Source organism: Ylistrum balloti, unplaced genomic scaffold, assembly GCF_031769215.1.
Source record: "Ylistrum balloti isolate Yb309-2 unplaced genomic scaffold, AGI_CSIRO_Ybal_v1 Utg369874, whole genome shotgun sequence".
Classification (NCBI taxonomy): Eukaryota; Metazoa; Mollusca; class Bivalvia; order Pectinida; family Pectinidae; genus Ylistrum; species Ylistrum balloti.
In genome coordinates, this window is record NW_026782015.1 from 1,111,415 (window position 1) to 1,126,940 (window position 15,526).

General features: G+C 37.5%; 1 protein-coding gene across 1 annotated transcript; it reads right to left on the reverse strand.

The window, feature by feature from the left end:
• Positions 1–748: 748 nt before the first annotated feature.
• Positions 749–15,211, reverse strand: LOC132546082 (uncharacterized). The gene is made up of 11 exons (XM_060209778.1): positions 15,142–15,211; positions 14,836–14,907; positions 14,550–14,646; positions 13,176–13,276; positions 12,137–13,056; positions 10,911–11,308; positions 10,525–10,636; positions 9,226–9,330; positions 8,555–8,813; positions 8,354–8,421; positions 749–7,914 (listed from the first exon to the last, which is right to left on the reverse strand). The coding sequence occupies exons 1-11, from the start codon at positions 15,209–15,211 to the stop codon at positions 7,102–7,104; spliced, it is 3,015 nt and encodes a 1,004-aa protein (XP_060065761.1). The 3' UTR covers positions 749–7,101.
• Positions 15,212–15,526: the final 315 nt, after the last annotated feature.

Below are 15,526 nucleotides of genomic sequence, written 5' to 3' on the forward strand. Positions count from 1 at the left end.
ATCTATTTTCTTTTTAAGACAGCAGCAGATGACATATTTATAGCTTTCCTATTGCTGATAAAAAGCCTTATGTGTAAAGTATACAGTGTACATCAAAACACTGTTAGCAACTACAAAGCAAAATAAACACTGATTCATTTTTTCAAAATGACATATTTGTGAAATCGTCACCACTGATCTATTTCAAGTTTGACATTAAGACACTTACTCTTCCGGAACATCTGGTCTTATTCTCCTTGTCACTTTTTTAGGAGTCTCTGTGTAACTTTTTCTTTTGTTCATATTTTGCCCTAGTTTTAAAGAAATTGATTTTAGGTTATAATTATGTTCCTATGTTGGTATTTTCTTAAAGTTTCTTGACCTGGTGACCTTGACCTGAAGTCCCATGTCTTCCTATTTGATTTTGAGCAACTAAAACCATGATGTTGACCTTGAACAAGGTAGCCATGTCCTTTATCAAGTACTTCATTGTTCAGATCAGCATGGTTTTATGTTATCGAGAAATAAATTAACAAGGAACACAAACCCATACTTATATAAATTTCATTACTGTGACCGTGTGACATTATCTAGCCATGTCAGTAACAAACACTAAATGGAACACCACTGTTATGTTATCTAGCTGAGTCAGTTACAGACACTAATTGGTTCACCACTGTGACGCTATCAAGTTGAGTCAGTAACAAACACTAAACGGTTCACCACTGTGATGTTATCTTGCCGAGTCAGTAACAAAATCAAAAGTATCGTTTTATAATGTATTTTATTAATGCCTTAATTACAAATAAATTATAATGCTGTAACAATATAACAAGGTAACTTGGCCAGCATTATATACAGCCAAGTAACCATTATAATAAGTCAACGTACACAGTTACAATATAGTCTAACACTCCCTCTACAACAGTTGTGCTACAAACGGGGCCTCACACAACACATCAGGTCTAACTCTGAAGCCTCGCAAAACCAGGCCTAGCTACAAGGCCTGACGTAACACACCAGGCCTAGCTACAAGACCTCAAGCAACACACCAGGCCCAGCTATGAGGCCTCGCAAAACAAGGCCTAGCTACAAGGCTTGGCATAGCACACCAGGCCTAGCCACATGACCTTGCACAACAATCCAGGCCTAGCTTCAAGACCTCATGCAGAACACCAGGCCTAGCATTAATGTAATTATTCATCATTTTAAAACTGGATTGGGTAAAGCTCAATAATTATTATAAGTACTAACAAAAAGAACTAAAATAAGGACTTGGAAGGGACTTTGGACTTCAGGGGTGAAAGTTAAAAACTTACTGAAGACAGAAAATAATAGACAAGATTTCACCTGATCAAACAACAATCTTTTTTACTTGAAATAACAACAGACAGGAGACAAAAATAATTGCATTCATTGTAAACAAAATGTTTGTTAAAAAGAGAGAAAAAGAAATTTGAGAGACTGAAAGAAATAAAACTGAAAGTGTAAAGTAGTAAGTGAAATATCTATGATGGAGAAAGTTTTATGCAGACAATGTCAACAATTTCATATAATAATCCTGACACATACATTAGTTTTCTGTGTTTATTTGGAATGGTGTCATAATATGACAGCAAAGGAATATGTCTTTGGAATCATTCAGTATATCATGGAATAATCATATCTGACGGAACCGTTTGTCTTAATGGCAGACCCAAGATAAGGCGTGTCTGTTGTATATATAAATAATGGCAGCACGGACAGTCTGACACTTGAAATGAGTACTACTGGACTTCTAGTCTGGTCAACTCAGTGTTATATAAAATTTGGTATGAAGGTAACTGAAAATATCACACTGTACATAATGAAATCAAACTTCTGTTGCTCAGTAAACATCAAAACAGCACTTTTACAAATCCTATGGTTCTATCTTCGAAATATTTACTTATCACAAAATCTATGGATTTCAAATATCCTTATATGAATTATTGAACAAGACCAAAAGCACAAAAAAGAAAAGGTGCAAGGACACAGGTCAGTCAGACTGACCACTATGAATCAACATTATCTCACACATGCTATGTGATTTATGTTTACTGCACATATATATCTACAGCTGGATCAGGTGTATCTCTACTAAACCCTGTACATAAACATCTCAACAAGCACTACCAGTCTCCATCAACGTATCACCCATCAACCCTAGCAATAGTAGAACATCACTTACAAGATTTAAAGCACAGCTGACCAAGAAAAACAGGAACAGTTACAATATCTCAGTTTGAACAGTACTCATATCTCATTTCAATTTGAACAGCACTTTATCACAGACTTCAAAAACATAGTACAATATTAAACATTGATAGAGCTGTTTTATATCTACACAAAACAACATAACATAGGCACACTCATAACATATTTCTGAACATAATATGAAAATACAATGACAAGCCAGCAAGCAAAAAGTGATGGTTTTAAAATGACCTTAATATGTCAAAGTACCTCTCTATCCCTACAGTATCTGATATGTTTAAGTATCACTGATCACAATGTTCATCTCAACAAATTAAATCTGTCACAATATACATCTCAACATCCCTCCCTTAATCTGTCAAAATCTACACCTCTTCTCTCCCTCAATCTATCACAATCAACACCTCATCCTCCCTCAATCTGTCACATTCTCCACCACATCTCTCCCTCAATATGTCACAATCCGAATATCATTTCTCCCTCAATATGTCACAATCTACACTTCATCTCTCCCTCAATCACTATGTTTATCTCAACACACTAAATCTGTCACAGTCTACACCTCATCCCTCCCTAAGCCTGTCACAAACTACACCTCATCCCTTCCTCAGTCTGTCACAATCTACACCTCATCCCTCCCTCAATCTGTCACATTCTCCATCTCATCTCTCCCTCAATCTGTCACAATCTACACTTCATCTCTCCCTCAATCTGTCATAGTCTACACTTCATCTGTCCCTCAATCTGTCATAGTCTACACTTCATCTCTCCCTCAATCTGTCATAATCTGCACTTCATCTCTCCCTCAATCTGTCATAGTCTACACTTCATCTCTCCCTCAATCTGTCATAATCTGCACTTCATCTCTCCCTCAATCTGTCACATTCTCCATCTCATCTCTCCCTCAATCTGTCACAATCTACACTTCATCTCTCCCTCAATCTGTCACAATCTACACTTCATCTCTCCCTCAATCTGTCATAGTCTACACTTCATCTCTCCCTCAATCTGTCATAGTCTACACTTCATCTCTCCCTCAATCTGTCATAATCTGCACTTCATCTCTCCCTCAATCTGTCATAATCTGCACTTCATCTCTCCCTCAATCTGTCACAATCTACACTTCATCTGTCCCTCAATCTGTCATAGTCTACACTTCATCTCTCCCTCAATCTGTCATAATCTGCACTTCATCTCTCCCTCAATCTGTCACAGTCACACCTCATTTCTTCCTCACACTGTCACAATCTGCACCTTGTTCCTCCCTCATGATCTGAGAACTCTATTCATTGTTTTAAGTATATATGGCATAGTATATATAAATGCTAGGGTTCTGAGAGTTGTCTTCTCCTGTATGAAAGCATTCAATATAACAGTAATGTCAACAAATGGATAGTTCTGTATAAACCTGCACCACATAATATCTAACATTACACATGATAAATAGCATATACACTACACTACAGATATCTATAGGGGATACACTACAGAGTCTCACAAACACAGGGTATAACAATTAGTATAGGGGATACACAACAGAGTCCCACGAACACAGGGTATAACAATTAGTATAGGGTATACACTACAGAGTCCCACAAACACAGGGTATAACAATTAGTATAGGGGATACACTACAGAGTCCCACAAACACAGGGTATAACAATTAGTATAGGGGATACACAACAGAGTCCCACAAACACAGGGTATAACAATTAGTATAGGGGATACACAACAGAGTCCCACAAACACAGGGTATAACAATTAGTATAGGGGATACACAACAGAGTCCTACAAACACAGGGTATAACAATTAGTATAGGGGATACACTACAGAGTCCCACAAACACAGGGTGTAACAATTAGTATAGGGTATACACAACAGAGTCCCACAAACACAGGGTATAACAATTAGTATAGGGGATACACAACAGAGTCCTACAAACACAGGGTATAACAATTAGTATAGGGGATACACAACAGAGTCCTACAAACACAGGGTATAACAATTAGTATAGGGGATACACAACAGAGTCCTACAAACACAGGGTATAACAATTAGTATAGGGGATACACAACAGAGTCCCACAAACACAGGGTATAACAATTAGTATAGGGGATACACAACAGAGTCCTACAAACACAGGGTATAACAATTAGTATAGGGGATACACTACAGAGTCCCACAAACACAGGGTATAACAATTAGTATAGGAAATACACTACAGAGTCCCACAAACACAGGGTACAACAATTAGTATAGGGGATACACAACAGAGTCCCACAAACACAGGGTATAACAATTAGTATAGGGGATACACAACAGAGTCCCACAAACACAGGGTATAACAATTAGTATAGGGGATACACAACAGAGTCCCACAAACACAGGGTATAACAATTAGTATAGGGGATACACAACAGAGTCCCACAAACACAGGGTATAACAATTAGTATTGGGGATACACTACAGAGTCCCACAAACACAGGGTATAGTAAATTTGTATACGATAACTCCTCCCTTTTCCATCTTTAAGTTAAAAAAAATAGCCAAACCATACAGCAGAAAAATATAAACCTGTAAGAAACACAATGCACCTCTTAAGCATGATATAAAGTTTGGTGATTATGATCAATCCCTATCACCTACCAGACATGGGATATCATAGAAAAGAAAAACCTTAAATGGGACCGAGGCAAAGCAGGTTTAGTCATAAATAGGAGCAGGGTACAGCAAAGGTTAATCTTTTACAGGACCATGTTATAGAATAATTAATTCTCACATAGGGCACTGCTATATTGGCTTAATCTCACAGAGGCCCAGAAATAAACTTGACCAAATCTCACACAGGACTCAGCTATACTTAGTTGTTATATGTACTAAGTATATTGAATGAGATTCATTATGTTTGTTGATATAAGATACATGTGCAGACCACACTTAATTGACCAAGCCATCAATCAAGTCAGAAATATCTAGGTTGTATCATCAGTGTTAAGTGTAGCCAAATCTGTTGTATTCTAGCTACTTATAGAGACATTACTATATAATTCAAGAAAACTTATGGCCATGTTTCGAATACATAGCAAAGCCAATTGGACTAACAGTGTGTAGACACTGTCCAGTGTTTGATTTTCAATATAACTGCATCATTATGATCACACAATATAAAATAGTATTGTCCACACTGAGATCCTGATAAACAATGTATACCTGGAATCTGTAGATATCGATGATGATAAGTAGGACTGACCAGAAAATGTTAAATACAAATGTATATACAACATTATATACTCAAAAGCACAAAGTATAAGTATATTAGTAGGTATTAAATGGCCCCTCCCACGGAAGGACTATAACAAGTATTACATGGCCCCTAAAATGAAAAGTATTACACGGGCCCCGGTAGAAGATATATTACAGTTAGACTCTGCAGCTCTAATGGGAGTAAAATGCTAAGGATCTCAATTCACAAGAGGTTCGGGTTTTCAATATTTTCAGTGACAGAATGAAAGTGCGAAAAATATTATCCTGAAAATAAAATATCTACAGTAGATTGTGGATCCTGTTTTACGTTGAACTTTGACCTTAAAAAATTTGAACTATCAAAAATAATAATCTTCAATAGAATTCTACAGAAAAATCAATTGGTCTTTATTAAGATTGATTTTAACAGGTCATTTCAATTAGATTGATTCTGACAGGTCATTTCAATTAGATTTATTCTGACAGGTCATTTCAATTAGATTGATTCTGACAGGTCATTTCAATTAGATTTATTCTGACAGGTCATTTCAACTAGATTGATTCTGACAGGTCATTTCAATTAGATTGATTCTGACAGGTCATTTCAACTAGATTGATTCTGACAGGTCATTTCAATTAGATTGACTCTTAAAGGCCATGTTATCAAGACTGATCTTGACAGGCCATGTTAAAGATTATGAAACGAAAGAAGTTCAAAAATTTAGACCATGTTCTATCATTCTAACCAGTATATACTGCAGACACTGAACCATTAAAAATATTTAAAGATTCAAACAAAACAATTAAAAAATAATGAATCTCTGATTTGATAGATAAAGGAGTGCTTTAGTGAAATGGGGAGACAATGAAACATTAATTTCTAAGTTGCTTGTGACCCGTTTGTAAATAGAATAGGTGCAATAGTTGGACACAGTGTAGATGAATTGGCAAAATGTATATAAGATATTATGTGGGTTATTACAACAGGGAAAGTACAACTTTCTGGATAAGGTGCCATACAACAGCTACAAACATATGTGGAAAAAAACAACATCTGACCTAACATCAGAGCATGCTCACACAGAAATAACAGTGTCTTGTGTTCATCTTCATTCTGTTACTTAATCAAAGTGAGAGACCAGGTACATCATTAACTTACATGTAACATCTAAACAAAGTATTGCACAAATCATTTGATTTTGAAAATTCTAAATACAGAATTCAGGAGACCATTTTTGTAAGAAACCTCCCAATACCTCACTGTTTACTTAGCATTCTCATCTGTTTATATTACAATATGTAAAAATGCATACAAAATAAATCATGGCATTCTCAACAAAATCTCAAAAATCACTGCTTTAAACGGATTTACTATCATGTGGAATATTTTTCTGTTTTTACCAGACAATATACTCTGTTTTTACCAGACAATATAATCTGTTTTACCCAATAATATACTCTTGTTTTTACCAGAAAATATACTGTCCTCTCCACCAAACAATATATTTACTTTGTTTTTACCAAGTAATATTATGCCAGACCAGACACAACACAGTCACTTTGTTTTTGTTATGGTTTTACACCACACTACCAAGTTCGTTATCACCTTTAATATTTAAAACACGAATGGACTTGGGTCAGTCTTATTTCCAACGGAACATATTCTTCCAGGATGCGGTACTGGTGTCTGGTACTGAAGACAGGTCATCACTAGCAGCCCTCGTGTGGGACTTCCTCTTTGGTCTGTGTTGTTGTGGCTGTCGATTATTCTGTTGTTCACTGGTTGCTGTCTGGCTGGTAGAAATATGGTTTCCATTGATATTTGGCCTCACTGTTTCCACTTCAGCGGGGGCCTGTGTGTTATAGTCCAGTAGAATGTGGTGGCCGTAACTGTGTCGTTTCTTTTTTGAAGCTCCTCCACCCCCTCCCCCTGGGTCAGCTAGGGCACGCATCATTGGTGGGCTTCCTCGCTTAGACTTACCTACCACTTGTCCAGGAGCCACGGGACATTTAGGAGGTTTAGAAGATATCACAGATACTGGTAACTCACTTGTAAAAGAATGAGCCTTCACCTTAGTAAGTTTAGTAGACCCCTCAGGAACACAGTCTGGTATATCACTGCTGGAGTAGGACACTCTGACCTTTGACTCCTGACCTTTAGAGGTAACAGATGTATCTGAGGAATCACTTTTACAGTAGACAGGTTCCACCTCTGACTTGCTCACAAGCTTATTGTCAGAGGGTAGAGTCCACTTAGTTCCTTCACTACTTGTCCTGTCTAACTTTTCACACACAGTTGTCTCCTCTGAACTTGCACCAAACAAAAGACCTGCACTGTTAATGTTTGTGTGAGACTCTGGTAGAGATGAATGATGTTTCAATCTGTCAGATACACCAGATATTTTTATATCAGGACTTTTCTTCTTTCTCTTCTTCCTCTTTGGCATATCTTTTTGCTGAAAGAAAAAAAAGTCCAGTTTTAAATTAAACTTATTGCTTTGTAAAGTTAACAACTTGATGAATGTGTTGCTATCTATGTACTTTGAGAACAATTATTGTATCAGATGAAAATAGATGTTACAAAGAGGTTATGACTGCATGCACTCCCTTCGGCTAATCATACAGAGGGACAAACACTTACTCAGACATAACTAGAATTGTAAGCCAAAGACTTACTTCATATACTTTACAAATTAAGTCAGCAGTGCTGTTTAACTCTCAGGAAAATCACCAGAACAAACATTTGTTAACTTTTAAAACTGATCAGGAATATCAAATATAATAAATTTTGACTGACAAAGAAGTGTTTTTCTTCTATAGACGGATGGACATTGAGAAAAAGGGCACCCAGACTCCAGAATATCCTCTTTATTTAAAGTGAGATCTGGACCTTACCTGATTACTACAGGATGAAATGTTGGTGGCTCCACCTGGATCATAGCCAGATATATCTTGACTACAAGCTGAAATGATATGAAATATACAATATCACTAATGAGTATATCTTTTTTTTGTATCACACGATACTCAATAACAGACACAACACCAGGCACTCACATTATAATGAATCATTCACACAAAACCACATGTACTCACATAATGCTGTTTCACTGTTGTATTTTTGTAGAGAACCTCCAATTCTATCAACAGAACTGTGTTGAATTGTTCCATGGAATGAATTCCTTCTGGGGAGTGCTGTTAGATCCATATCATTTGGAAACTTATCCAGTATTTTCTGAACTTCAGGTGGCATTGGTATATATGATGGCGATTTTCCTCTCCTGAGACACACCATAAATATAATGACCAGAATGATGACCTCTACGGAAGTCCAGACCATCTGTCTGTCTGTCACCTGTAACAACAAACACCAAAAGGTCCTTATCTATTTATTCCTCTATACCATTGGATAAGAATCAATTCTAGATTTTGGTTGGAGTTGCTTAGCTGAGATTTGTTAATTTGAAAAAAGGAAATATAAAGCACATTTTGTTGGGTAATCTGACCTGGTTCCTGGTTAAATATGATACATAAAACGGTGATCTGTCCTTCTGGTTCAAGGTTAATATGACACACTGAAGGGTGATCTAACCTTCTAGTTAAAGTCTGAATATGACACATCGTATATGATCTGACCTTCTGGTTCAAGGTTAAACACGACACCTCATAAGGTGATCTGACCTGGTTTTGGTTAAGTATGACACATTGCAGGGTGATCTGAACTTCTAGTTCAATGTTAAATATGACACATTGTAGGATGATCTAACCTTCTGGTTCAAGGTATCCATGTTATGTATCATCTCCTCCATCATTACAGTCAGGTTCTTCAGTTTCATCTCCATCCTCTTCATGTCTTCCTGTTGTTTCTCTCCCTGTATAGGTTCACAAACAACATAATTATTTAAGAGTACAGAGTACTTTGTATAATGTGTCATAGTTGCACCACTGTGTATCTGTATGTACAGTGTTAAACATGCAAGTTTAATTCAATGAAACATTCTTTATATAACAAGCTATCAAATGAAATGAAATAGATTGTCTCCTACCAGTAGTGTTAGTCAGTCAGTCATCCTCTCGCTTACATACCCCAGGGTTAATCTATCGCCAACCTGTGGTAGTAGTCAGTCATCCCATTTCCTACCATCCCTGGTGTTAATCTACCACCTACTTTAGGAAGAAGTCAATAATCATCTCCCCTACCTACCCCAGGGATAATCTATTTGCTACCTATGGTAGTAGTCAGTCATCCTCTCCCCTTCGATCCCCAGGGTTAATCTATCTGCTACCTATGGTAGAAGTCATAGGTAGTAGTCATTCATCCTCTCCTCTACCTACACAAGGGTTAATCCACCTACTACCTGTGGTGGTAGTCAGTCATCCTCTCCTCTACCTACACCAGGGTTAATCCACCTACTACCTGTGGTGGTAGTCAGCCATCCTCTCCCCTACCATCCCGAGGGTTAATCCACCTACTACCTGTGGTGGTAGTCAGTCATCCTCTCCTCTACTTATACCAGGGTTAATCCACCTACTATCTGTGGTGGTAGTCATTCATCCTCTCCTCTACTTACACCAGGGTTAATCCACCTACTATCTGTGGTGGTAGTCATTCATCCTCTCCTCTACTTACACCAGGGTTAATCCACCTACTACCTGTGGTGGTAGTCAGTCATCCTCTCCCCTACCATCCCGAGGGTTAATCCACCTACTACCTGTGGTGGTAGTCAGTCATCCTCTCCCCTACCATCCCGAGGGTTAATCCACCTACTACCTGTGGTGGTAGTCAGTCATCCTCTCCCCTACCATCCCGAGGGTTAATCCACCAACTACTTGTGGTAGTAGTCAGTCATCCTTTCCTCTACCACACTTCAGGTTAATCCACCACCTGCCAGTGGTAATAGTCAGTCATCCTCTCCCCTTCCATCCCCAGGGTTAATCCACCACCTGCCAGTGGTATTAGTCATTCATCCTTTCCTCTACCACCCTTCGGGTTAATCCACCACCTGCCAGTAGTAACAGTCAGTCATCCTCTCCCCTCCCTACTCCAGGGTTTATGTATCACTTACCCTTGTAGCAGCCTCCTGAATGGTCTCCTCTAGCTTGGTGTCAGTCCTGTTGAGTGCTTTAATCATCTCATCTGACTTAGTTTTGAACTTTTGGCTCATTCTCTCCAGAAATCTGATAGAAACATAACACAATGTGTCACACACTACACAAACATAACACAATGAAATACTATACCATGTCTAAACATAACATGAAAAAGTATTCTACAAGGTCATTCAGTCCATGAAAAACTGTTCTACAAGATCACTTAGTTAACCATGAACTGTTCTATAAGGTCACTTAGTTAATGTTAAACTATTCTACAATGTCACTTGATAAAGATGCTTAAGATAAAAACATTTGACATGACAGTAGTACACATGACAACCAGAGTGAGGCTATTTACCTGATACTGAGAGTAACATTCATCTCAAGGGCGTTGATTCTGTTGGCTAGTCTCATAAGTGCAATTTCACGTTTCGAGTGAGGCAGGACCGGCACCTTTACATTAACTAGACCAAGGTCTTTCTGGGGCATTCCTGAACTCTTCTGTGTGGCATTTGCTGCCACTACTGTGTCATTGATGATGCGAGAGTGTCCATTCTGAGGATCATCTAAGATAGCTGAAGCCAATTTGTCCACTATACTGGACATCACCTCAGCATCACTGTCAAACATCTCCAGGTTGTCACTCGTGTTGAGTGGTTCCATTGTTGTCGTGGAAACCTTAGTAGAAACAATTTCCAATTTTGTGGAAGTCACTTCCATTTCAGCATTTGGATTCTGATCATTTTTCTTTGGTTCCTTAAATTCAAATACAAAATCAATAAATGACAAAAATGACTTAAATTTGAAATTAAGTGTACACTTTAAAAAATAACATATCAACAAAATGAAATTATTAATATCTTTCTCAATATTCTTTGAACTTTACTACTGAGAGAACATAGACAGTATATATAAAGAACCTTAAATATGCTTCCGTTAGAAGATTAAGAATTCTTATAAGTAAGCCTTTGGGAAGCTAAAATGAAAAAAATTGTTACAAGTTTCATAAATCTTATGTCAAATGGAAACAAGTTTCAGATCCTTTTGATCGCAATTGATTATTCAGGTAAATATTGTAGAAAACATTTCTGAACATCAAATGCTTTTTGCTCTATTGTCTATAGTCTCGGGGGATCACACATACCAAAGATCTTCTAGTAGGACTTAAGTAGGCGTTAGAATCAAACATACCAAAGATATTCTCATAGGATTTTTAGTTGCCCTAAAGATCACAAATACAAAACATCTTGCAGTATGACTTTAATTAGGTATTGAAATCAGACATACCAAAGGTCGTCTACTAGGACTTTTAGGATCAAATATACCAAATATATTCAGTTGGCCTGAGGTTCACCACATCACAGGTCTACTAGTGAGAATTTAGTTGGCCTGAGGATAATTTTTCACTAAAGATCAGATTGACTGTTAGGGAATGGTATCTACAGCTTTTATGGATACTTGTTCATTCACCTGGACTCAATTGTCTGAATTCAATAGACACCAAGAGTCCCTACTCAACTCACTGAGAAATGAATGGCTGACTAGAAGAAGACTTTCAGGACTTGCTGAGACCTAGTCACTCACCTGAGACTCAATGCGCTGACTAGTAAAAGACTCCGAGGATTTGCCCTCCTCCAGTTTAGACCCTGTCACAGTAACAGAGTCCAGGGCCGGGGTTGTATGAGAGGAGTCCACTTGTGCTGATGAACTGACAATACTGGGGTCAAGAGTTATCTCCCCTGGAGTTAACGTCTTCTGGCCATTGATTTCTGACTTCTGACTCTCTTCCACTGAGACTGGGTTGATAGTTGTGGATATCTCTTCATGTGATAAAACTTTAGATGGCTCTATATCTATGGTTGTCACTGTAGCATCAGGAACAGACATTTTTGGTATGGCGTCCCCATCTAAACTCTTCTCAGAGATTTGGGTCAGTGATGACAAGTCTTCTATAACATTTGTAACAGTGGATGTGTCAGCAGATTTATCAATGGGTGAGTAATTCGACATTACAGGTGTAGACTGGCTAGATGGGGTCGGATGTGGACTACTGGATCCAGTATCATTACTGACAGATGTTGGTATGGTACTGGCCTCCAACAGCACATCCTTTGTGACAATGATGAAGTTGTTTTCACCTACAACCTTCTTTTCAGATGAATGGGTGTCAATATCCTTTCCTCCAACTTCTGCTTTGCCAGCAGGGGGAATTCTTTTCACAGAGCATGTCTCTGGCCGTGTATTCCGCAGCAAAATCTGAACATAGGTACAGAAAGCACTCGCTCTTTTGGTAGAGGTTAATCTATGCTTACTTCCTCCTTTCTTTCGTGGTGCTTTGGTGAGACACTTGGTGATGAGGTCTGATAGTGAGACCTCAGATTCTTCCCTGTCCAAAAGAGTCACTATTGGCTGTTCTTCCAGACTACTGGGAACCTGTTCATGATCCTCCAGCTTGGTTACAATAGAGGCAGACTTGTCAACAGGGTGTTCATCTGTTCCGACATCTGTAACATGAAAAATATTTGTTCATTGTTAAGAGAGAGTGAAGTCAGTATCAGATCAACATGTTGTCAACTAATGTCACTTTTGTTACCAAATATCACAAGCTAGTGTTTTGACTTACCCATACTTGCAGTAGCAGTCTGCATGTTGGTTCCTGTCCCTCCAAGAATGGATGTATTTGGCTGGTCAATAGTGCTACTCTGCTTTGACACTTCCTCCTCACTAAAGTCAAATTTTCAAATTTCAAATTACTAAATAAACTCTGGGTTTTGCAGCAATACAAATTATTATGAAAAAAGATATAGAGAAATGGGAGAGAATGACTGTTTGTATAACTGTCACAAGTATGAGAACATTCAGATCTCCCAAGTAAGGCTTTATCAATGCATACTAACTTAAGATTTCAGTCAGTTGAAATGATCAAGAAACAACATTTAGAAATAATTGTAATATAGGTTTATGTATATACATTAAAGTATTAGAAATGAATTGCTCCAGTTTGATACAAATGTCTCTGAAAAAATATTAAATTTTTTTAGTACAAACACAGCAAACATACATATCTCCAACACAGGTAATCAAACACACAAAGGTTTGGATATAATAGTCACTAACAATAGTGTCCTTTCTTTATTCATGTTAGTTGGAACTAAATTCATCATAAAACCTAAAAATAAACTTTGATATAATGACAGCATAGATCCTTCATCATAATTCTGACTGGTCAATTAACAGACCAGAAAAAAAAAAAATCAAAGTTAGTGGGAGGGATTAAATGTGTCCATCCAGGGACCACAGCAAGCTCCTTAATCCAAACACTACTTACTGAAATGTCCACAACAAAAAGGACTGATTTCTAAAAATATACACAATCAATATATAACATCAATACATCAGAGACTGATATCTATCAATTTGTTAATCAGCCATTCCCCTTAACTAGGAACTGGTAAGGTCTTTACAGTCACCATTCAAATGAATACCTTAAGGGATCTTGGTGACAACAACTCTTTAGTCATTATTTGTTCTTTAAAGATTGAATCTGTATCCGTTTTTTCTATTGCTTCCTCTATTCTTGATCATAATTATATGAAATTCGAAAATTACTCTCAGATATAGTGGCATATCCTTTAATTGTCAAATAGCGATAACAAACCTTCATCATCAAAATCCAAGATGGCCACCTTTTAGCCATTTTGTTTATCTGATCATTCTCAAAATCTAAAGTGTATAACTTGAGACGATTGGGGAACCTATATACGAAATTTAAGGAAGATCCATCCAGTACTTCCCAAGAAGTAGTGATAACAAGAACTCTTTGTTGACCTCATGCAGCCATAAGGGGATGTCCTCCAGGCAGACACAAGTGTGTAAGGGGATGTCCTCCAGACAGATACAAGTATGTATACAGGGATATCTTTATCAGGTTATTGTTCTGTCTGACATCTCGTGGACTATAGCTGGGTATGGATAACTAGGAGCAGTATGAACTTACCTGTGGCCAGGAACACAAGGTAACATGTAGCCGTCACTGGTAACATTGGCAGGAAGTGCTGAGCCTTTATCTGTGTCATTTATATTAATTGTTTCATCTACAACAACAGTAACAATATATTACAAATGTACTGATAAATGTTTGTACAGAGATCAAATCAGTAACACATTCTGCGATCATCCACCATTAAGACATTGTCAGTAACTAACAATAATAGAAAGTAGTTATCAATAAAATTAAAAAAAAATAACTTCTGTTTCTTTGTAACACAGTGAAATTGTCTTACTTAGCCCCAGGTCCTCCGTATTGGGTTTGTCTTCAACATTTAACACCTTCTTCACAATCTTTATCATAGATTCTGAAACAAAAATAATGAAGGTCACAAACACAACATTGATAAAGGAAGATTTTAAAGAATTTGCTACAATTCCCCTTTTGGATGACACTCCTCTGGCCCCAAGGTCAGACCCGACATTTACACAAAATTGCTTCTGTCCAAGTTTGGTCAAAATCTTCTCAGTTGTTTATTATTTAAAGAAATTTGAAGGAAAAGAGGATGGACCGACTGTAGTATGCCAATACACAAGGTTACCTGTAGCACTGGCAAAAAGATTCTTTGGCCCGTCAGAGTCACCTTCCATGTCTTCTATGTCATTCTCCATAGCTGTAATGTGAGATTTACGATCAATATCACTCAGTTTTAAGGAATCAGGAGATACATATGTCTATTTCTGGCTTCATAGCTGCAGTCAATATCATTCAATACAAGGAATGGGGAGGCAATTTGTTACAAAAATGTTTTTTTCCGGCCTCTTAGCTGTAGAGTGTGGATTACAGTCCATTTCACTCAATGTAAAGTTTCAAATGATGATACTTGTATTTCTGAATTTTGATATTACTATTGCTGCAATGTATACATCTACTTCTAACTTCAGCAATCTTTACCACTAAATTGTTTCAGTATGTCTTTCCCACTT

Excerpts from the sequence above, each read along its gene's own strand:
- LOC132546082 (XM_060209778.1), bottom strand. The coding sequence starts at position 15,211 with ATGGAGAATGACATAGAAGACATGGAAGGTGACTCTGACGGGCCAAAG. Across the intron at positions 14,647-14,835 it reads TACGGAGGACCTGGGGCTAA|ATGAAACAATTAATATAAAT; the intron begins GTAAGACAATTT and ends CTGTTGTTGTAG. Across the intron at positions 10,637-10,910 it reads AATGTTACTCTCAGTATCAG|ATTTCTGGAGAGAATGAGCC; the intron begins GTAAATAGCCTC and ends TGTTTCTATCAG.